General features: G+C 41.1%; 1 protein-coding gene across 7 annotated transcripts in view; it reads left to right on the top strand.

Moving 5' to 3' along the window:
* Positions 1–20,627, top strand: part of LOC107194596 (serine/threonine-protein phosphatase 2B catalytic subunit 3-like) — a 218,758-nt gene extending 198,131 nt beyond the window's left edge. For 3 of the 7 annotated variants that reach the window (XM_015584287.1, XM_015584265.1, XM_015584258.1), the window contains 4 exons: positions 14,053–14,137; positions 15,047–15,144; positions 16,748–16,963; positions 20,411–20,627. In XM_015584287.1, coding sequence (XP_015439773.1) covers positions 14,053–14,137; positions 15,047–15,144; positions 16,748–16,941 — 377 coding nt within the window. In that variant the 3' untranslated portion in view covers positions 16,942–16,963; positions 20,411–20,627. Of the gene's footprint in view, positions 1–8,194; positions 8,279–14,052; positions 14,138–15,046; positions 15,145–16,747; positions 16,964–20,410 lie in introns of all 7 variants that reach the window. The other 4 variants (XM_015584280.1, XM_015584242.1, XM_015584272.1 and 1 more) reach the window with 2 other exon arrangements.
* The last annotated feature ends 4,257 nt before the right edge of the window (positions 20,628–24,884 follow it).

Here is a 24,884-nt window from a genome sequence, read left to right as displayed (position 1 = left end):
ACACGGACCACCGAGGTCACGAGGACAGCCAACGGCCCGAACCTCGCCATCTCTTCCCCGATTGTGATTCTCTCGGTCCGCGCGGCGTGATGTTACTCTTCCAAGCGGTTACGTGACGGAAAAGCATCACCAGACAGAAAACGACACACCGACTCCACGTCACACGAGACCAACACCTCGATCTTCCCCCACAACCCCCCACCCCCGCCAAACCCTCCACACGTCGGCACTACGCCACCCCTGTTTCAGACCGTGCACACTTTTCTCTGATCACTCGCTGTGGTTGCGTTCGCGTTAAAGGAGGCGAGAGACTAACGACGGAAACAGGCTGGCCCTTGACGAGGGGACGTGTCTTAGGTCAGCTTGTTCCGTCCGTGGCGTAGTCTTGAACCCTCGCGCTGGGTAGATCGCTGGAACGACATTTTGTTCGGTGTAAATTCTTCGGTACAGTAAATCATCGATGAGTGTTCGGAGGCTCCTCGACACTGGTAAAGAGCGTTGCTAATGAGGTTTAGCACAGTGATAGTGCTTGGGATTCCGAAGCCAATGATATTTGTTTCAACCGTATATGGCTATTGGTTTATGAAATATGTAATAATGTACCGGGGAGCCTTCGGACAGTCATCGATAGTTTACTGTATTTCGTTGACGTTTTACAAGGGACGGCACGGAAGTGTCCCCTTCCGTATTTGATAAAAACTTCGTCTGTTGAGCAGTCAAAAATAAGGGACACGTATTTTTTTTATCGGCTGAGACACGACTTTAAGGGGTGAAACCACCCCTCGAAGTTTCGACCCGAAAGTATTTTCTCGAAAACGAGAGGAGATACATGAAAACTTCTAATAGACGAGGTTTGCAGTTTTTTATGTAGAATAATATGGTGCTAATAAATTGTCCGAAATGTAATTTGTTTATAACAAAAAAATTTCGGATCGAAACTTCGAGGGGTGGTTTCACCCCTTAAAGTCGCGTCTCAGCCGATAAAAAAAATAGGTATCCCTTATTTTTGACTGCTTAACAGACATACGGAGTTTCATCAAAATCGGAGGGGGACACTTCCGTGCTTTCCCTTGTCAGAGTTTGTGGGTATTCAAATATTCGGACTAAATAATTGTATATATGTATATGTTCCAAAATTCGTTTTAACAATATGAAAAGTTTAAACTGTCGCGGGGAAATTAAATCTGAAGCCTTTTAGGAAACCGATTTCCTTCGTTCCGGATCGAGATCAAATACTAACACTATTTAGCGTACTGAACAGTAATCCACTTTTCTCACGTAGAGATGACAATGTGATTTCAGTTGAGTGTATCTTTTTGTTCTTACATTTGAGAAGAATAGTGTACAATATTTTTTATTTTTTTATTTTCTTGGGAATATTACCATATATTCAATTTGGCGGGGAGTGGTGGATTACCGGATACGTTTGATGTTAATAATTGAGACGATCAATAGCGTGAAATTGACCATTAAAATTTTAGATGATTAATAACGAAAGACTGAGCGTTAAAATTTCAAATGATCAATAAGGATAATTTATAGTTCTCGTCTTCTTTGCAACCTGAACGCTGCCACGATCCAAGTATCTTCCTCGAGAGATAGCAATCAGTAGTCGAACCCAGTAGAACCAAAACCGAACACTATGATAATTCTCTCTTCATATGCTCACGAATGCGCCCGATTACCTGTCGCAGCAAAAACATCGTCATTCTCAAATTCATCGTTTCTATATCACGAGACACCACGTCTGTCCCCACCCCTCAGTGTTTCGTTTTAACAACCCTCCGCTCTCTGTCTTCCCTGGTTTGCTCGTTTCTTAATCGTTTTATGTTCCCCTTTTACTACCAGTTCTTTCGCCCCCACCCGCCCTAGTTTGTTTTCTTTCTCTTTATTAATTCAACTGATTCGCCTGAGAAAGTGCCGGCCAGCCCGGCGAACTAAATCCTTCTTTCGATTGCGACACGTTATTATTTACGCGCATGCTAGTGTCAAGTAGATCTTAGGATTAAAGACTAATTATTAATTTTAATCGATTGTTTCCTGTTCATCGGAGACCGTGCGAGGAATTCTCATCTTGATATTTCAAGAATTTCGAATTCGATTCTGACCCAGTGAATTTTTCCAATGTTCTATGACTTCTTTCTTTTTTAATGAGAAGCAGATAATCAGAGGATTTCTCGCACGATCGACGATACGTTTATTAATCAAAAGTTTTTCTTAATCAGTTTTTGCAGGTAGCTTCTGTGTGGCGGTGTGTTAATTACCGCGCACTAATATTTTCACGAATGTCCAGCGTTTGTCACGGTCTTGCTATCGAGATTACTTTCCTCGACGCTTTATAACTCGAAACGCCAATTGCGGCTCGATACTTTAAAGAACGAGACGAGGCGAGAAAATATGAAACAGTTTCGCCGCGTAGAAAGTAATCACGAAGTTCTGGGACTAGGGCGGTCTGCGTGACGTCGATGATCGAAACAGAAGGGAATAGGAAGACTCTAGAAAATTAAAAGTAGAGTAGTTCAATTCGAAGTCCTTTGATATTACCTTTTAATTTAAATACAAAACTGCTACCTATTTTTCTAATATCGAAAACTACATTTCGATTGCTGCTTTGAATTTAATCATACTCGTGTTACATTGTAAAGAATCGTCCAAGCAGCCGTAGAGAACATTTAGAGAATAACGAAACTGAAAGTAGAGAAACATTTTTGTTATCTTACTTTTTTTTCCTGGACAAATTCCGTTATTGGACGGTACAAAACCGCAGACCGCCCGTGTTGCCTACACTAACGACTCACCTTCTTATGCTTTCAGTGCCCATCGTTTACAATCGACCAATAAAAATCGATCATCCCATTCGAAACCCACCAGTCGAAATCGAGGATCTCCGACGAATTTCGGTTGAACCGGTCGGCTATCCGGGAAAAATTCTTTTTTCATCGTCTGAAATTCTTTTCCGGTCGCCAACTCATTCGTCCCCGATGTTTCGTCGAGCTTCATCTTCGATCTGTTCTCGGTTTTCCGCGGAAATCGTAAAATCCAAAAGCTCGGCGGCCACCGCGTTTACCATTTATATTACGACGCCGCCGCCGAATATTTCTCTGTCGACTGGCCACTTCCGCGCGACTGTGTTTTCGCTTGTTCGATAAAACAACTGAGCGCGCGTCGTCTGGCGAAAATAACTCGCTCGAAATTCCGGAAAATTCGAATGGTGTTTCGGATTCCCCGTGTTAACGATCTGGAGTTCCGCGAAATCGTTCAACCGCGAGACAACTGGATCTATGGAGCGACATTCGAGGACGATGAACGATAATTTTCGTCGGATATCATCGAGATTGGACGAACAAAATATTCGCTGAATACTTAATTGCACTTCGAGCGACGAATCTAGAGCGGAAAAGTGGGAAAAGCGTTGAATGAGTTTGAATTTTCGCGGGCTTTAGTGTGGAAGTTACAGCGAATCCAAGATGGCCGCGTCTCGAAGATTATTGAGTATTCTTGTCAATTTTTTTTAACTAGTACTACGATTGTTATTGGATATTCAGTTAGTGTTTGATTATCTCTCCGGGATAGATAGTTGAAACAAATTGTATTTAGATTTTTCAACGCAAATTGTGTATTCTTTGAAGCTGTAAAGTAGCGAGGTGACAAAGCGTATTTGTGCTAAAATGGCGGCCATTTGTATTATGTGACCCATCGATAAGAATCTTGAATCTGTTGTAACTTAACACATACACAGCCTGAAAACTTGTTCATTTGACATTTTTCTTTTCTTCGATTCTACAGATTCGGTCGAGAAATATTGATGTACAATTAAGAATCATTTTTTTACAATCAGAGTGGGCTAAACAGAACTGTTTTTCCGAACAAAGATTAACATGCATTAACCATTTTGCTACCTTATAGCCAATTTTCGTCAGACCTATATTTCAAACATAGAACAATCTACATTTGCCCCATTGTCATCATTTTTAGCCCACTGTGAATTAGAAAAAGATGAAAAGAAATCCAATGTGTTCCTTAGTACGTGAGAAGTGACACTTCGAATACATTGGCAATATCGTATACCAAATTATGCTTACCGTCACCACTTCAAATTACGTACCATGGATCGCTCCACGTACTAAGGGAACAAGCACAATAATTTTCGAAAATCTAATGCACACGCTTGATTTGAATGCCACTTACGCTGTGCACTTTTTTTCTTGTCTGTTCTATGTGTTCTTTTCTTTACGCCACATTCTACAACCACCAACCAACCAACCATCACCAACCACCACTATCAACCATTCGAAACCAAAAAAAAAAAAAAAAAATACTGTATAACGGTACGATTCGAACCTCCTTCGTCGGACTGTCCGAACGATCGATCGAACAAAATTCGAATACGACAAACAAAAAATCTACCATCTCCGCCTCTCACTACCTCTTCTCTTCGGCCGCATTGACGCTGCTCTCACATTGTTGGTTACTTCTGTCCTTTTACTCACGTCCACGCTCACCATCGGTAAACCGACCATGGGCACCATGGCCACCATGGTAACCCGATGGTAACCCGACGTTCTGGTCCGAAAACGACCCTACCTACCATCGCGTACGGTGAGTTCTTCTCTGTTGAAAGTGCGCATAGATCACGATCGTGGAAGATCCAGGCGTTCCGGGAGGCCCAACGAGAATCGCTTTAAATCCCAAAACCTTTTGTTCCGTTTTACGTTTCAAACGAAATTACTGAGTTGGAAATTTTCGAAACTAAATTCGAGTAAAAACAACTGGAACGAAATGAGCAGAGTCTCCTTTAACTCATAAAATCAACTGGACTGTTAAGAATTTTGATCGATATTTCGAAAGAGATTAAGAGATTCTGTAATATTAAAGATATTTTAAGTAACGTGAAATTACACAATGGGTTCAGCGAAGTGTTTAGGCCTCCCAGCTTCAATCCTCCACGAATCGACCACGTAAAACGAGAAAGGAGCACGTCAAGCACCCAATGGTCTCCGTCGAGTCTCAAAGGCTCGGCTTTTTCCAAAAATTAATCAACTTCCTTGAAGTCAAACGATAGATCCTTTCAAGAGAACTTCGAAGACTGGGTCGTATTTCAGACTTTCCTTGCTATTGATGCTGTCATAGCTACATCCTCTACGTAATTTCTACCAAGAAAAAGATCAGAAAGTAAACGCAAATGGTAGCTTACTTGGTACAGCTACAAAAGTGTAATACAGAAGCGAATCAAGTTATTCTACGACCCAATCCTCGACGTTCCTGTGCGAACGGAGACAGAGTACCATTGGGTACGCGAAGTTTCCTATCCGTTGACAAGCGAAATCGCGTGAGATGGCATCGAAAAAACGACATAGGCGTGGCAACGAAGGCTATGGAACATACCCCGAGGTGTGTCTATTTCCCAGTAGCGGCGCCTATGGTCGTCGAAAGTCACGGAGATCCATCCAGACCAAAAAAAAAAGAAAACCATCGGACCTGTATTCAAAACGATCTTCACACACGAAATCGACGCTTCGAGCCAACAACAAACAGTAGAAAAAAAATCGCATTTTTCCAAATCGAGATCTCGTCAAAAATTTGTGCGTTTCCCGCTGTTCGCGAAATTTTTTATCCATTCCCACCGGTGCACAGTTGGCTCGAAGAGCGAACCTACGCCTATTTAGAAACGCTTCTACAAAGAACAATAGAGCACTAGTAGCTCCGCGCAATATATAAGTGTTTTGAGCACAGATCTGCGACGAACACTTTTCAACTCGGGTACACGGGCTCCGCGGATTCTCCCCGTCCGTAGTTCCATTGGAATTATTCGTTCGGGTCCGTTCAGTTCAACTGAAAAACCGTTCGGCCACGGACGAGCCTCGAGTCCCCGGGAATCCAGACACGGATGGATCTCCGTTTCTGACTCGATGCCGAACTCGAACACCTTATGATAAATGTTAGCTCGGTAGAAAACTGTCGCAATGGCGGGCCGGGATCCGAGATATGGATGAACACTAAAATCCTTCGAGTCGCTTGAAAATAGCTTCCTTCTCCGACGCGGAGTAAAATCGACATGAACTTTTTTTTTTCATTTCTTTTTTTTCTTGAATCTTAAAGACACCATGAATCTCAAACGGTAATTTTTTTTAAACGTTTCTTGTAATTTTTTTCGCGAACGAATTGAAAATATTTGATTGTGTTGATCGATTTTATCGGTGAAGGATCGACCGAATCTGTTCTCCGACTCGAAACAGAGCGAGAGAGAGAGAGAAAAAGAGAGCCCGTTCGTCCGCGCAGAATGTCATTGCGACAGTGTGTCCACTCGTGCGTACTCATGCGCTGACACGTAAATGTCTAGAGAGCAAAAGGCTTGATCTGTTGTATAAATTAGTAGTGACGTACGTCGTTGTATGTGCCGCATCGTCCTTCTCGTGAGAACCGCAGGATGCAAAAGGATGATCGATAAATCGTGTGTACACCATCCCCGGTCAGCTGAGAATCCCATTTGTTCGACGGGATTCGAAACCACCTGTCGACAATTCTTTCAGATCTCCCAGCCTACTCCCGTGATTTTAACGCCGATTCTCATATGCTCGTCTCCCTTTAGCGATCCTCTTTCCGAGAAGACGATCGAAGTTGAGAAACCGGTGCACAGAGGACTCCCGTTTATTCGAAAGGTCTTTGGTATTTCGGGCAATTATTCGAAAACCTCCGATTCTTACTTATCGAACATATTCCCACTCTTGTTCGTCTCTTTAAGTCGATAAATCGATATTAAAGTGGGTAATCGACGTTCAATTTACACAGATTAGACTTGACAAACCTTCGAATCGAACAGAGAGAGAAGAGTATAAGATTGTCGTTAAATCTTCGATATTCGGTAATCCAGCTCGTTTGGGGTATCATAGACGGACCGGTTCAGTTCCCAGGTTTCTTTCGTGAGAATCGAGAAACGCGCGGCAGCGCTTACACTGGCCGGGTAAAAGCGGCGTCGCGCAGGATATATCTGTGGATGTAGGGAACAACCGCATGTCACAGTTTCAAACGAAATTTGAGTTTACGCATTAATCGAACTGTGGAATATAGGGTTTATGTGTTTATCGGGAAAAAATGCACGAAAACCAATTTTATACAATCAAAACTATAATGCAATTTAACTGGAGTCCAATATTCAATGTATACGCATCGGGTAAAACAATGTAAGTCCACATAATTTGGATAATACGACGATTACTCGTATCTTTCTTTTGTGATCACGTTGTAGTTTTTATTTCTATTAATCTGCTTATACAATATCTTATTTTGTATAAAATCAAAACATTATTAATATGTAACTTGTATTTTCCAAAGAAAAAACAATGTATATAGTGCACAGAAGAATATTATGCAGAATGTAGGAAGCATACATTTATATCGTAAAACTAGAAAATATTAGTAATAAGAAGAATTAGTGTTCATTAAACGACAATGTCTCGAAAGTGCAAACATCTGACATGCGGCGTGTTTCCTAATAACCACAGATGTACAGGGTGTCCGAAAACGAAGAGAAAATCCGTGACATACATATTCCTCATGTAAATACAAATCAAAAAATCCTTTACCGTTTTGTAATCTGAAGCTCCGTTTTCGAAATATTAGCAGTTAAACGAACTCCAATCAGCTGAGCGGTTGGCCGCATGTGCGCGAAGACAGACCAATGACCTGGGTCGCGCGCTTCTTCACTGTAACTGCGCGTACGCGTGGCCGACCGTTCAGCTTATTGGAGTTCGTTTAACTTCTAATATCTCGAGAACGGAACTTCAGATTACAAAAAGGTAAAGGACTTTTCGATTTGTATTTGCATGAGGAATATGCGTGTTACGGATTATCCCATCATTTTCGGACATCCTGTATAATTCCAGAAATATTTTCTCCCCCTCCCCCCTTGAGTCCCAGCAAAACACATTCCACCGGGAAGCTTTTCCATACACACCGTGCTCGATCGCGAGAAATTCGAACGATAAATCAAGAAAAGTACCTTTGCTCGTATCGTGCCGCGAGATTACGATCGATAAAGCAGTTCACGGAGTTCATCCAATATTTTGTCGCTCGTTCGATCGAATTCGGCGCGCGCGCGCACGGATAGAAATCGGTCACTCGAGTCCGGCCAGCTCGAATCACTGATACCCCGAGTCTGTTCTCTCCGAGTGACGAATTGCCCAATTTGCTATAGCCTCGCAACCCCTGACATCCGCAAATTTAACTCGCGAACGGTTGGGGGAGCGGAAACACGACGACACCGGGACGATATTTTCACGTACGTCCGACTCGTGTGAGCTACCCGTAGAACCATGAATTTTGTAAATTCAACGACTAATTCGGATCGGATCCCGCGGAAAGTTCTGCTGTTTTATTTATAACACTGTATATTCTCCAACAAAAATTGCTTCAGCCACAGTGAATGTTTCCGTACTATTTAATAATATTCTTTAGAGTTTATTTATCGTGTATGATAAAATTTGTTTGTTTATTTTTTAATTATTATTATCGTTTCTATGTAAAAATCAAGCCCAGTGCACTCTGTAATCGCGTCGTTAGTCCCGAGTGACTGAATTTCTTTGATTTAAGTTCAAATTTTGTCAAATTTATATTAGGTTCTTTTAAAATTCTATTAATTTGTTTCAAAGATGAACCAACTATACACCTGTTGATACATGACACTCGATTATCATTAAAATCAAAGGCGAATTAAATTCTCCTGTCACCGTAACGAATCTTCCGGGATCGTTGTATATAAATGATCTCGTGGATTAAGTTTGGAACTTTTCGCGGGACTCCGATATTGATGTACACGTTACCTCCTTTTGGTACAATTGAAAAGAGAACTAACAACCGTTGTGATAGCTTAAAACGATCCGTGACTCGATAATGAAAACGCAGCATGAATTGTACGGTTTTGTCCAAGTTCGAAACGCGTGCCGAAATCCGGTGATCTATAATCTATACGATCCAACGATTAGAAATTGTAAGGATCAAGTTACTCCCTAACCTCCCCCTAAAATTCGAATGTTTCGATCGTGCGATTCGATGCTGACTAAAAGTCTGCAACCAGTTACTCTTCGGTAAATATGGTACTGTGATACGATATTTGAAAGGCTTCAATTTTCTACACCCCTGTACTGTCGGGACTTCAACCCCTTACGTTGTGGCTCGCAATTTAGTCAATTACCAGTAGTTCGCTTCTTAACCCGTAACCGTGCGCCTAGAATTTTCGGGACGTTTTGTGATCTGATCCTTCGAATTGTTTTATCATTAATAATACAGATTTAGGGTTAACCGTTTTTTAACTGCTTTTCTTTATAGTTAGATACAATAGATATTTTTCTGTTATTAGTGTAAAAACACAGTGGTTCTCGTTTAGTGGAAAAATCATGATTACACGGTTGTACACCGAGTGATGCTTTTAAATTAGTCACTAATTTTTTTAAAATAATTAACAGTTGAATATATTGATGGGGACAAGAACTTGAAGATTAAAATTTAACGGCTTCAAAATAATGCGGATAAGTAGGAAAAACTAAATTAGACGAATGATTCGGGTATCACGTACACGCTTATTTAAATGTTCATACATTAAGATTCTACGCATTTTCATTTCCAACCCTTTACAATTTTAATTGAAGATCAGTTTTAATAACAGTCGCGTTTTCCCACCGCTCTCTCTATAATTACAGTTCCTGTATACAGCGTAATTAAAGCGTGAAACGCGAAAAAGACGGTGGAAACACACTTTCTAGGTCACAATGTTCCACCGTGCACCCGCGAACATCGTTCGCGACAAGTTATTTCTTCCCTTCTGTTCTAAATGCAGCATAAACTACGGACTTTACGCGTTCGTATCACAAACAGGATAAACGAGACAGTTTACAACGAGAATTTTCCGTAATACCATAATACCATTTTTATATCTCACGTGATGAAACATTTAACGCCGTAACGTACATTTCGATAAACATAAATATATAATAATAAACAAATAAATATTAAATAATTCCCGATCCAACAGTTCTCAATAAAGAGTAAATACGATATACAATTATTAAAAATCATACAGAATATCCATAAGTTTCAATCTCAAGAAACTAAAGCACACGGGAATGGAAACGATCGAGAACCACTGTGTCGCTGGCCCGCCAGTGTAGCCAACCTACCTCCGTAATCCCATGAAAGTCCCCCAGGATCGCTTGAAATCCCAGCCGCGGCGTGGCGCAGCGTCGCGGAAAATTTCTGGCGCGTGGATACGGGTCGGAGGGAACAATAATGAAAAAAAAAAAAAAACGAAATGAAAAAAAAAATGCGAACGAGAAAGTAGGCAAGTAGCGGTGAATTAACCAACGGCGACCGGTTAAAAGCGCCGTAGTGACCGATGGTGCGTACGTTTCTCGCGCTCAAGCCTGCATGTGCATGCGACCTCTTTCTCTTGCATCTCGTATTTTTGCATAACAAAACAGCCACCCCTTCCCCCTTGGATATGCAGTCGGCGCGGCCTGCACGTAGGACACATAAGTACATATGTATATACACTACCATCCAGAAGTATCCGAACACATATACAACGATGAAAATCTGCGAAATGTTCTACGAGTTTTTATAAATGATTTCTGTACAAAACGTATTTATTGGTTTTTATAATTTTGTTAGCGCTCGTCGCTAACACAGGTTTATGACACGGTCAGGGATTTTTAAAATTGATTGGAAACCTTCGGAAGGAAACGTGTTTCTGACATTTGGCAACCAAATGTGCAGGAGACTCACCTTGGAAGGGTCCGCATGACCATCGACGTGTCATAAACCCCAGACTTCGGGACGGTACCTTTGTGCGGGGACTTAACGGTTTCTCGGAACCGCGAGAGGAAGGTGGAACCGACGGGAAAGTCCAGGATGTTGCCGAACTGCCGTCCAACCCCATCGTCAGAGGGTTGCGACAACCCCTCCTTTAAAGTATCGCGCCAAGGACGCATGGAGGGGATGCACGGGCCCAGCAACCATTTTTCCGGATAGTTTTGTGAGACAGTCAGTCAGAGATATTGACAAGCAAACAGTCGTCCGGTACAGTCGCATCTACAGACAAATTTTAGAACGCTCCAACAATTAGGTTGGAGCTCTAAGTGAACAATTAGGTTCCTTGTATTTATTTAAGAGCACTCAGGCTCTTTTGTACATACTGTAAATAAATATAGTTCAGTTATTAGTCCCAACATTGGGTCCCAAACAGAGTGTCGTGATCCTATAAAATTTTATCTTACCGAAAGTGAATATAGTAAATTGTTATAGAAGAATTAAAGTGATATTTATTAAGAAATAATATCGATAAAAGTACTCGTGACCAAAATTGAATGAAAAGGTATGTAGGTAGAATACACATATAAAGAAGAAATAAGTCTCAGCTTCCTTTTTCGAACTTCTGTTGTACTTTTATGGCGTTTAGACGAGTATCAGTCGTGTAAATTGAAAGAAACATGACGGTAAGACGATGCAGGCGTTTCGTTAGAATTCGTTTGAGTTTATCTGCGGCAAGAGACTGCGAACTCGAGTTCTAAAGAAGAATTAACGACAAGAGAACCTGGTACTATTGTAAAATTAGACAAACAATGCTGTTCAATTGATAAAAATGATTATTAGTCTTATTCATTCAAGAATAGTAATATTCTAATGTCGACAATGTTTTGTGTCCGGACACTTATGGATGGTAGTGTATATACATGTATATACATAGTTATATATATACATATAGATAAAGAATTATCTATGTATATATGGTTATCTATCTATATAATATACGGTTTATAATAACGCACGTTTACACACGGCTTTCGTTTACCACGTGCACGCGTACGTAGCTGCGTGCATTTATATGCAATGAGCTTGTGCTATTATCCCTCGTGCACACTCTGTCTATAGATATATTAAATATACGGCACCGCGTGTGTATATACACGGTGTCGGGAATATATGCGGGCAAATTTGTGGATCGTACGTACACGGAACGTTTAGAAGTCCTGTTCTGTTTGTTTCGCGAGACACTGTTATGTTGGGGTTATTGTTCACAAGAGTCCATTAAACCGCGACTACACTGGGGAATACGAGTTAAATCGTACAACTGTATAGAAATCTTTGTTGGTTAGTAGATTGCGGAGTTTATTGTAAATTCTCCCCTTTTTGTGGACTGAAAGTGACATAGTAGCATAGAGGGTGTTCTACCTAGCGTGAGCATCTTTAGTATCTCACTTGTTTTAGATTTGCAGGAAATTTATTTGAATAAATGCTCAAAGTGATGTCCACCAACTTCGATAAATGTTTATACTAATCCCTCTATCGTAGTAATTCTATTATTATTTAAATCTACACTCACATATTTATAGATTTTTCGTGCTCAAGGTCACATGAAGGTCACACTATTGTAGGTCATTGGATTGGTCTTGATCTCAACTATTACGCCACACTGATAAAGATATGTACTTCTGTTTAAAAAAAAATCGATGACCTTGAAATTTCGAAAAATATGATCTTGAGACAAATGTTTACTTATCATAGTATTTGCTCCTTCAAACCAAACAATTTTATCCCTTCACATTTTTCTTTTTGTATCTGCAAAAACAAATCAGATATTGAAGATGCTTGTGGAACACCCTGTATTTTCTCCAACGAGGGGTTTCATTATGTTCAGAATAAAGTAAATTCTTCCACTGTCTGTCGGTTGTCCAGTTACTAACTTTTTATAGTCTCTTCGCCGGACTCCGTTATTACACAGTTGTGTCAAGAAGTAAAACTTTTTATGCATCGAATCTAGAGTTTTTTTCAACCGGACTTTCCAACGTGCAACACCGATTCAAAATCAAGATGTTAAATTTCATACTCCAATGATATTTTTCAATAAGTACCATCTTTCAACGAGTATAAACGCATTTTCCCAAACGACTCCGTTCGTACGCGATACAAGCTCGACCGCATACATTCCAACCACCCGGTATACAATGGTTTCCCCTTACGGTTCTCCAGCTGTTCCGTGTCGAAACTTGATGTCCACGGAGCCGAGATAAAACCTGACGGGGTTTCGATGAGTCCACGCTAGATCGTTGAAACGTGTTCGAATCTCGCGATTCTCGATCGTGCGAAACGCGTTTTTGTCCTCGCGATGAAAATACGCAATTACGTATTAACCCTACACTATTCAGCTGATTATTCGATATTTTTCTCGATCTTTTTCTCGTGGTATTTTTTTCTCTCGATTTCGCGCCTTGTACCGCGGTACAATGTAAAAAGTTCGCGCTCGTTAAACGTTTACGGGTCGGTTCGCTGACAAGAGAAATGGAGAATAACGTCGATCGCGAACGATCGCGACGATTCACCGAAACCTTTGACTGGGTTTTCTCACTGATTCGCAGGAGCGATACCCGTAAAAAATGTGTATGGTATTCTCCCCGTTGGACGGTGAAATATCGATTCTCTGTAACGTCGAGACTAATACGCACTCGCTCGTCGCGTGCACCGAGTTTTTGGCTGTAGTATTTGGCTGTTTGTTGTTTGCCGTGAGACCCGAGAATAACGAGTGACTTATGTTTCTGTTTTTTTTTTTTTTTTTTTTTTTTTAAATAACATGTACCCGGTAAGCTGTGGTATGAATAACGTAGTTTTCTCGCCGAGATCGATTCCTCCTGCGACGCGAAGTCGCGGAGCGAATCGGTGATGTCGATCTCGCGAAGGCCGGAATCCTCATTCTCAGCAGCGTACGTCGTTGTTTAGGCTGTTAGAATGATTAATTCCGTATTTTTGTTTTCTATTCTTCTCGTGTTTTTTTCTTTTAGTGATACTTTAAGAGTACGAACGTCGGAAAGGAATGGATCGATAGATCGCTAGTGGTTTTGACGCTGAAACGTGTTCGTAGACGCCTAGAGCAGTAACTTAGAAATTCGATCATCCGTCGATCGAATATTGTACGACGCCTTCGCGATTTCGTCGATCACCGTCGATATTGTACGAGACGCTCTCGTAGAATTGGATCGTTCTAACCCGATGTCCTCGATTTTTTAGGCGCTGCAGCGAATCTACGCCGGGAGGTAATCAAAAACAAGATCAGAGCCATTGGAAAGATGGCGCGAGTCTTCTCCGTCCTGAGGTCAGTACACACGTTTATCAGATGAAAATTTCGTCGGTAGAACTTTAACACTGGAACGATAAACGCATATTTGCTTCGACCGGTGGATAAACGTGAAAAACTTTCGAAAATTTAGAAATTTAGAAATTGACTAATTTCTTCACTTTCATGTCGTAATAAAAAGTGCAAAAGATCTGAGAAAATGTATTGTCAAAACATTTCAATCATCGTTGTAAGAGTGTATTGACAAGTCATTTGACTTGCTTGGTAGTTCTAGTGTTAATTAAAATCTGATCGCTTTACCAATACCGGGTAATTTGAAAATAGAGTTGATTTTCTGTGGAATATAAATAACGAAACACATACGGTAAGTGATTCAATTAATTAACAAGGTCACGGTGTACCTTGATACCGCCGTAAAGACGGTTGTAAGTCGAACGACTCCGTTTACGCGACACCATTCGTTAAACCTCGAAGGAAACTATATTAAAATACCATTTTCGTCGAGTTTTACGTTTAAAGACCGGTAAAAGGTGCCATTCCGTCATTTTTAACAGCGTCCCCGTTTCGATCGCCGATTTAAAGAATTCGTAAATTTACAAAATCTCGAGACACTCTAAGTGTAAACCGTACTATTTTTACGCATAATTCGTTCACAGAAGAGGGGTACCAATAATCACCTTTACTACTGAAAATGGAAAATGGTCCGCGATTTATAAATCCTTTATCGGAGGATAGAACTCCCGATCGCGAAATACATATTCACGCGAATCGTTAAACGCGCCGCCACGAACGAATTAATTCCCGAGGATCAGCCAACGTTTTAAATACAGACCGTTTAACGATCTCTCCCGATCGTGGAATAGGATTTTTATTTGTCGTTTAACGTGTTCATTTATCAGTTTGTTTTTTTGTGCTCGTTATTTTCAGGGAGGAGAGCGAGAGCGTGTTACAGCTGAAGGGACTGACACCGACTGGAGCTTTACCGCTTGGCGCGTTGTCGGGTGGCAAGAGGTCTCTACACAACGGTAAACATCATGTTTCTCATCTAAACTATTTCAATTTATTAGTAAACTGCCGATTTTACGCATTTATAGCCAATAGGCTTATGTGAAATACAAAAGCGAAGAAACTTTCGTCAGACGCAATATATTTTCTATTGTAGCCAGTAAAATATTTAAGAGAAAAAATAAATTTCTACCTTTGCTGTTGCCGTAAAAAATTGCTTTAGAAAATGTCATTTCGCGTAAAAATCCGGAGTATACTTATTAGGTAATGAACTCGTTAAAAAAAACTGCAAGTCTTCGAATGTCACCAATGCAGATCTTTGATCTGATGAATATCTATTAAACACTGCAATGGTCGCATATCTTGCTATCGTAATCTCTATGTACCCTGCATACAGTATTCGAAACATTAATTCTGGATCAGATTTCCTGTATCTTGTGTCTCTGAAACATCCTCCACAGTATTGTCCGAGAGGTCCATGGATTGGACATGTTATTGATTCGTACTACTGAGAGACACGTTACCACTTTGCATTGAAATCGATAGCATCAGTTGAGTCTTCGTCTGAAGCAAAGCTCGTTAACTCGACAAAGTAAAAAACAAATATCATTGTTTCAAATTTGACCTGAACTACGCCAGGGCATAATAAAGACCCGATAAAACATAATTAACACGTTGACTGCCACTGTGAAAAGGGCCTACGTAGCTAGACACAGTTTATTTCGTTTTTTAAGTCATAAATCGTCGAAAAAATAAGATCGTCAAAAACGTAAATAGAGGCTGTTGGTCCTGTTTTAAAGTATACTGTTATATTAGTTTCATGCAAAAATATGGTAACAATATTCAAATAATCCAACGTCGTTGTAATGTACGCGTCGCCCATATTACCTATACGTAACTTTGATTCTTGTGTATTCTTATATTTTCTTGTTAATTTTCTATATTCTTATATAGTTCTTTCTCTTTTTCCGTTCTTAATTCCGTTACTCGTTATTTTATCCTTAATTACGCATTCCTTTCTACAAAAACGTAACTTTCTGTACATTCTTGGAAATATATTTGTAAATTTTTATCTTTTCTTTTTGTTTATTTTTTTTATTCTTCATGTAGTCCTGTTGAACTTTCGTGAAATTTTGATAAACATTCTGTATAGTTACTATAAGTTTTCGTAAACTCTGGTACATCTTTACGTATTATTGTACATCTAAACATATTGTTTGTTCTCCAGACTTGCGTATACTTGTATATTATACCAAAACGCTCATAACCCGTCTGTAAATAAACATACACGATGTCCCATTTAAATCAACCCACTCGAATATCTCCGACTATTGTCAGAAGCATTTTTTAGTATCGTCAACAGTTTCGGAGATATTCGAATGGATCTATTTAAATAGGACACCCTATATATTACTATTATTATATTGGGGTGATGTGGCAGTTAAAGTGTTAAAGGGCAAACATTTCTGTAACTGCTCTGATAGAATTAATCGCTACGAAAAGTTTACCGATTATTTTCCCAATTTCCTCGGAATTTTCCCTAAAATTTTTGTAAAGCGAATAACAGACTGCCAAATTCCATGAAAATTCAGACGTTCTGACCGTTGTTCGTTGGTTTTCCAGCACTCCAAGGCTTCTCGCCGAACCACAAAATCACCTCGTTCGCCGAGGCGAAGGGTCTCGACGCCATAAACGAAAGGATGCCGCCAAGAAAGGACGCCCCGCCCACGCCGGTGAACGAGGAGAAGCCCGTGATAAAGCCGCCGGCTTCTGCGGGAGACAAGCGGGACCACAACACACCGCAACCGCAATCGTGAGCCTCACACTCGTCCAATCAAGGTACACATCACGGCCACGTGGACGATCCTGACCGAGGGAGATCCCTCTCCGTTCTCGATCTCTCTTTTCTCGTTCTATTTCTGCGCCGTATGGATCAGGATCTTTGGTCCTTGATCGACGAACGACGACGGCGAACGTTGCCCAACGGGGCACGTACCAGCGGGGATCGTTCGCCGTTGCGGACCGAAACGTTGTTCGAGCTGTTTCGAGTCGAATGACAATCGTTCACGGAGAAATTCTTCAGAGATTCGAATAGTTGTCGACGGAAAACGTTTCCACGAGTGATCGTGTATCGAACAAAAATAAAGAAAACTCACCACGAGACAGTCATCACCTCGAATTAACCATCGGAGCTCCCATGGGTAGCTACTTTTAGCCATGAACTTGGCGAATTTTTGTAGAAATCTAAGAGCGCCCTGGCGCTTATTGGTACTTATCCGTGGCAACATAACGAAGCACGTATGCGTAAATATATGGATATTTATATATATAATATTGTTATTTACAAAAAAAAATAGTTTTCAAAACATCTCCCATCACTTTCTACACATTTACGCCATTTCGGGGACAGTTGACGAATTCCCCTTCGTAAAAATAATGGCGGTTCTGAATCAGTAAATAATTGTGGGAGCCACGAATTAATTTTTACACCTCATACCTACAAATTTGTATATAAATATTATTATGTGCATATTTGTATTTATTAAGTTGTTATTTGTATATTCATTTATGTAATAACATCGATTAGTACTAATAAGCGCCACACGGTGTGCAGGTCGCACATGGTCTACCTACGCGAGACTAGAGCACTAGAGAGGAAGGTATTCGCATTCGTCATTTTAGGTCCAGATGGATAAGTCTACAAAGAGTTCAGGTTAACCCTTTTGTGGGCAACCAAAAGATTCTGATAGATTAGATGAACATAGATAATTTTACTTTCATACTTTTCCAAAACTCTTAGTTTTTCCTTATAATATCAGAAGTACTGTTTCAGACAAGAACCCAAAAAATTGTGAAAGGAAATCTAGGAATGGGTACTTGGGTACGTCGGTTGCCTACTCAAGGGTTAAGACACTCTAAAGGTGAGTATGTTCAGCCGCCATTTTAGTTTCTCTGGAGAGAGAAAGGAATGGAAGATACCACCTGGACCCAAAATGGCGGATGAACATACCCATTTCTCTAGTGCCTTAGCAGGGTAAGATCCGTAGATCTCTAGAAAAATTCGCCAAGTTCACAGTTCAAAGTAGCTACCCATGGGAACTCTGTTAACCATGCACGAATCGCACAAACCCGGCGCAATGTCACCGGGAATCCAGTTCATCGTAACTAACAACTCATCGACAACCACGACTAAACTTGGTGTTCGACACGCCGCGATTCACAAGCTTCGTGGCATGTCTTGCATGTGCCGGGTAACGGGAACACTCTGTCGACCTTTTGGGTATATACGCATGTTGTTGGTAAACGTTTGTTTGTTCATCGTTGACGGTGATTATCATTCGAGCGACGGAGGTTTCTAATCCTCATTCTGCTGACGGTGATTGTATCTCAAATAATAGAGATTTTTAATCCCTTCGCTGCTACGAGCATAGCTTTCGAATCGTTTGAACGCTTAAAGACTGAACTTTTTTTTTTGGTGAATTCTGTTTGAATTGAAATCAATATGAAGTCTTGAGTATTATCAGGAAAACAAAAATAGGTAACGTTGAAACACACAAACATACACGTTATTGAATAAATTAAACTCGGAGTAAAGGAAATTCAATATTAGGTATAGCAAAATCGGGCTAACTCGGGTTATGTCCTTAAGCGATTAACTCGGAATGTTTCGTGGAGTTTCAATCTTGGTACTAAACTGAAGAAAGTTACACGAATTCACATTTTTATATGTTAACTCATAAAAATAGGAGATTTTGATTTTTTTTTTAACATTTTGTCCGTTTAGATACAAGATGGAAACGTTGCTAAAAAATGAATACGCAATAACGTTGAATTTGTCTCGGGTCACTCGAGAAAGCTGCATCGTGGACGGTTAATGTAAATGACGTAAGATGTTGTCCCGTGTTACTAATTCATATCGTCGAGTCCGCCGGCCCCGTAAACTCCGGAGCAGTCTAGCAAACTTCCGAACATTCATCAAAGTTTGAACGATATTGTCATCGCGGTAACTGTCCGTGGCTCAATAGAATTAGAGGCAAAGTAGTTGCGGCCGTTTATTGTCGGACCTCGGGCCACTGGATACGCTCGGAAACGGTTGACGCAGCCATTAACAGGCCGTCGCCTGAGAATATAGGAGAAGAACACGATCGTAGCAGCGAAAGGTTCACAATAATTATACAGTAAATCTCTCCCTATAAGTGTCAGTGTTATTGCTGTCCCCGCCATATTGGGAAGTGAATATTAATTTTCACCATTACTCTTTGTAATCGCATCGTCAGTCACAAACAGTACAGCTGTAGGGAGGGAATATTGCGAAAATATTGTACGTAATGGTCGAGCTAGAAGTAAATCACGATACACGTTTATGTCAACGATGAGCAATTTATAGACACTTATGTGCACAGTATTCTGTTGTCGTACGTTACCTCGATATCAGTTCTCGTTGTAACAACATATTTATCTTCGTTCACATTCCCTTGCATATTCTCTAACTCTAGTGGTTGATATAAATGTGGCACAATCAGTGGCCACCTCACTGTATGTCCATCACTGGTCCAAAGTAAGGAGCTTCTACCGAGATCTTCCTAGCTACACTTAACCTTCGTCAGGATAAAATGGAAAAAAGCATCGGAGTCTGTCAGTATAGAAGAGCTGAGATTAATAATTCTAAAATTTTTTATTTATTTACTTTATTTATTTAGTAAAATAGTAACATTACATTTTTTATTATTTATTATGTATATTATTATATTTTTCATTATGATATAATGAAAGAGCCTTACAGGCTCTTCTATCCGGGCGAAGGTTAATATTTATTATCATTTTCGATCAACCATGCAATCTTACATAAATCCACCAGAATAACGTAAATAACAGTGTAGCTATCTGAGTGGTCCGCGAAAAATAAAGTTTGAAAACCCCTAGTCTGAGCTAACTCCCCAAAAGACATGGTCTGAGCAACCGAATACTGTGTTCCCGTGTACACTGACGTGCAAACTCGGTTTCCGATAGGGGAAAAAAACATAGAGGAAGTGCTTGCTACCACATGATCTCGGGAATTGCTAAAATATACGGACAAATTAACATTTGGTTGAAGATTTACTTCGGTAGAAATAAATTTACTAAATGTTAAAAGACCCTTGTCCGACGCGATGCGTTCCCCGAGTGGAAGTCGAGTTTGCTCGTGACAATACAAGCATGATAGATCCCCGGTCGGCATAGTGTGCTCCCACGCGCAAAAAAAAAACGGAAAAAAAAACAGACGAGCCTCGATCGTACCTGTTTCAGGTGGCAAGGATGGGTCGTAAGATCCCAGCGCTGTCACCGCCACCGCTACCGAAAGATCCAAACCATTGCTCGTCTCTCCCCCCCGGTTGTTATCGCTAGTGCACTGTTCGTCGAGTCAAGAGGATGTCGTCGGGGCCGCGACGAGGAGGAAGAGGAGGAGAAGGATCGTGAAGAGAAAGAGGACGACAGACACACTCGTCGACGTGGGATCGAAGCGGACAACATGTGTCGTCGTCGTCGTAGTCGCTTTGGCGGTTGCAACTGCTGCTGCAGCAGTCGCCACAGATCGCGTCTTCGGGCGACGAGGTTCCTCGAGATGTGTCCGTGTCGACGTGTGTAACGTTCGCCACGCGGGACGGATTGCACGCTGGGCGTTCCCTTGTCCCTTTTGTCCTGTTGCTACCAAACAACAACGACGACTACCATGACTACCACTCGAGCGATCTTCTGTTGCCGTTGCTCGCTGTGTCCCGTTGGATCGTCACCTAGAATCCTCGATTCGGGAATGTCATCACGAGAATAGGGATATATATATATATATATATATGTATATATATATAGGTATATGTAGCGCGAGTCTGTCGGGAATATGACGACTCCGTATACAAGAGGGCACGCACGTTTCACGAACGCGCGAAGATAAAACCAAAATGGAGCTCTGTGTCGCGACGACGATGGAGGATCGCGTCGAGATGGATTGTTGGGACGGCGTATAAGGCCAGAAGATGGAACGATGGTTGTAAACGGGAACCGCGTGGAGACATACAGAGGAAGGACAAAAGGGAGCGTGAGGGAAGAAATACATACTATATATGTATACATATATGTATATGGTGTGCACCCTTCACTGGAAGGGTCGTGTGTCAGCGTTGACCAACTCCGGAGGAATCGTTCTCGAGTCTTCGATCCTGAGGACAGCACACATACACACACCAGGGATCCATTCACGTTCCTGCGCGATGTGGGCAGACATAAACATACATATACACATATACAGAGTGTCCCAAAATATCTTAGACTTCCGGAAATGACGGGTTCCTGAGATGATTTGAAACAACTTTTTTTTTAGCAAAAATGTTATCCGAGGCTTCGTTAATGAGATATCAACGAAAAACCCGACCCATGAGAGCGCGAGTCTGCCGGCCGAGCTTCCACGACAACTTCGACTACGTGCTGCGATTGGTAGACAACGCTACCGCGGAAGCTCGGCGGCAGACTCGCGCTCTGATTGGTCGGGGGTTTTCGTTAATATCTCGTTAACAAAGCCTCGGATAACATTTTTGCTAAAGAAAAAGTTATTTCAAATTATCTCAGAAACCCCTCATTTCCGAGAGCCAAAGCTATTTTGGGACAGCCTGTATACCATACTACGGGGGCACCGTATCATTCTGGATCGACAGACAGGGAAGACGGGAAGGGTTTCGAGCACGGGAACGCCGGGGGCCCTCCACGCGGGGCGAACGATCGGTCGAGAATACAGAGGACGAGCGTCTGTCTCCGCCAAAACAAAACGATTTAAAACGGAAGAATCAATGGGGGAGCTGAGATACCACGGGGAATGGAATGAACGTGAGGGGGGGGGCGATTAGAGAAAGAGAGAGAGAGATGTGAAACAAAAAAAATTGAAGCAAATTAAAAAAGATTAAAAAAAAGGCAGCTGGCCTGTCGGTACGGCGGAGCTTCCGGTTTTAGGATTTACTAGGTTCTTAAGGTGTCCGCCCTGGGTGGTGCAAGGGCATCCCCGCGACAGGGTGGTTATATGTGTATATATATATACATATATATTAATTAATTGATTAATTGATTATTACTACTATTATTATCATTATTATTATTACCTATGGATACGATACGGTGTTTATCGCCGCGCGTGCACACACACAAACACACACACACACACCACACGCGTGTCGCTCGCGTGTTACGCATCGTTCATGTTTCGCAGGAATAAAATTTTGCAAGTCGAGCGAGTCCTTTTTTGCGGATCACGAAGCATTGAGATATGTGTCTGTTACTTGCGATCGATCGCCATCACCCAACGTTTTGCACGGTGAAGGAATGTCGTCGTTTCTTTTTCTTTATTTTTATTTTTTCATTGGTATGATCGCTTCGAGATTGTGTTCTTGAGAAACGGACCCGGAACCCACCCACCAATCAAATATAAATTTACATATAATACACACACAAACACATACATCAAATAAACATATAAAAATAAATTTTTTATTTTTTCTTGTTGTTTATTTTTGTAATTCTTCATGTAGTCCTGTTGAACTTTCGTGAAATTTTGTTAAACGTTCTGTAAATTTACTAAAACTTTTCGTAAACTCTCGTACGTCTTTACGTATTATCGTATATCTACACATTTTGTATGTGCTCTAAAAAGGATCTAATGAAATCGGATCAGATAAAATTCTATAAACACGGTTTATCGTGATCGGATCGAGTATATTTCGAGACTGTACGATTCCTACTGATTTTAAAAATGATTAAAAATTTACTAGACATTATACCATTTTGTAATAATAAGTTTAGATGGGACCTTCCGGAATTCAGTTTTCCATAAGAGTTCCAAACGGATTTCTTCATTCTCTTTAATTCCAAACGGTATTGGAGATTATGAGAAGGTATTCCGGTCCAAGATCAGCTAATCCGGATCAGAAAATGGAACAATATATCGAACAGACGATAAAAGTAGTTAACTTAAATAGTTTATTTGTTTTTTTCCTTTTGTCCAAGGCCAGTTGATCTTAATTACGCGAAGCTTTGGAGCTGAATAATTTAAGCAGAAATACATTCGAATCCAGAAGAACGGAATAAAATTGAATTCCATGGGTTCATCGACCAAAGTTTCATGGGAACACAGCCGGCGATCGGGATTTTCCCTAGTTAAAATTCAGTGCAATCGATCCATAGAAGGGGATGCTCCTCGGGTATTGCCAAGCAAGAGAGTTTCGATTCTCTTTTTATAAAGAACAGAAAAAAACCTCGCGATTCCCCTGACTATTTTAATCTCGATTACTCGGGAACGCGATCTCTTCCATCGATTTAAACTTCCTCCATCGTGTGCGCGCGCGCGCGTTCGTCACCTCGTCGTGTTTTAAACTCATCGAACGATACCTTCGCCGATTACTTCGCCATATTGTCACGAACGATCGTGCGTCACGCTATCAGGCCGATAAATGTCGCGGGAAAATGTTTAAAAAAAAAAAAAATTGCAGGAGTAACAAAAAATGGCACGCTCGACGGAATCACCAGGGATGAATCTCGTGAACGATCTATAAACGTATATTGTACACGTAATATCATTACCGAAACAAAAAACAATACACACACACACACACACACACACACACATATACATACACAAGAAAATAAGAAAACAATGAATAATAACGAAACCATGACATGTGTGCTCCATTTCGGACGTGTAATGCGTAATAACCCTTGCTCCAGCCAGTCGCGCAGTGTCGAATTTTGTCGAAACGGGAGGAAAACCGAGAGACCAGGCTGAGAAACGATTCACGGAGAATTGACTCGGGGGAAAAAGACAGGGATCGACCAAATCTGTCCTCGTGGATCGCGAGTCCACGTTGGCGAAATAGGAACATAAGTAGAGGGAGAAAAAAACAAGCGATTAAACGAATTAGGTGTTTTAAGGGGCGCGGAGAGAGAGAGAGAGTGAGAGAGAGTGAGAGAGAGAGAGAGAGAGAGAGAGAGAGAGGTTATGGGGATGATGCGGAACGAATGTCCAAAAAAAAAAAAAATAAATGATCTGATTCGTTGGTTCCGATCCAACGGGGGAATGGTAAAACGGACAGCCACTTGCATAACACGTCTAAATAACGTTGATCTTCTATGATTTTTAATGTGTGTTCTTGCTACTATCCGACATAAGTCTGGGCCACAGCCGCACGCTGCTTGTACCTGGCGCCGGAAGTGCTCGCCTTCGAGAATTCACGAGGAATCGGTCCTAACGTGACGCGTTTGTCTTCTAATCGCGTCTTTCGTGTTCATTTTTTCTTTTTCTTTTTTGTTCATTTTTAACGTGTCCCGATAAACGGGAACACAGCGTGTTCGCAGGCTGTCGAGACGGAATGGAAGCATTTTAAACGTGATCTTATATTCGATACAAGAGTATCCCTTGTATACTCGACGTGTCCCCCATAAAGGACAATTGCGCGCGCTCGATGTTAGATCGAGGAAAGGGGGGAAACAGAATCTCGATATGCACCACGCGACGACACCCTCGGTTCCGCTTCTTTACAGAATTTTTCAGCTCGAATCGTATCTATATCAGTGCCAAACTAGATTGTTGTTTTTTTCTTGGTTGTTCATTTCCGTCGATAGACGATGTTTCATCCGAGACGTTGAATCGATTTTTAACCTCTTCTCTATGCATATGTAATCCTTTAGTGTTTTTCGCTTCACGTCCTCGAGAATGTTAGGTACTTCCGGTTACCACTTCGTCTAA

This window comes from Dufourea novaeangliae, unplaced genomic scaffold (genome assembly GCF_001272555.1).
Source record: "Dufourea novaeangliae isolate 0120121106 unplaced genomic scaffold, ASM127255v1 scaffold12, whole genome shotgun sequence".
Taxonomy (NCBI): Eukaryota; Metazoa; Arthropoda; class Insecta; order Hymenoptera; family Halictidae; genus Dufourea; species Dufourea novaeangliae.
The sequence above is the reverse complement of the archived record's forward strand: the minus strand, read 5'-3'. Positions and strand labels throughout refer to the sequence as shown.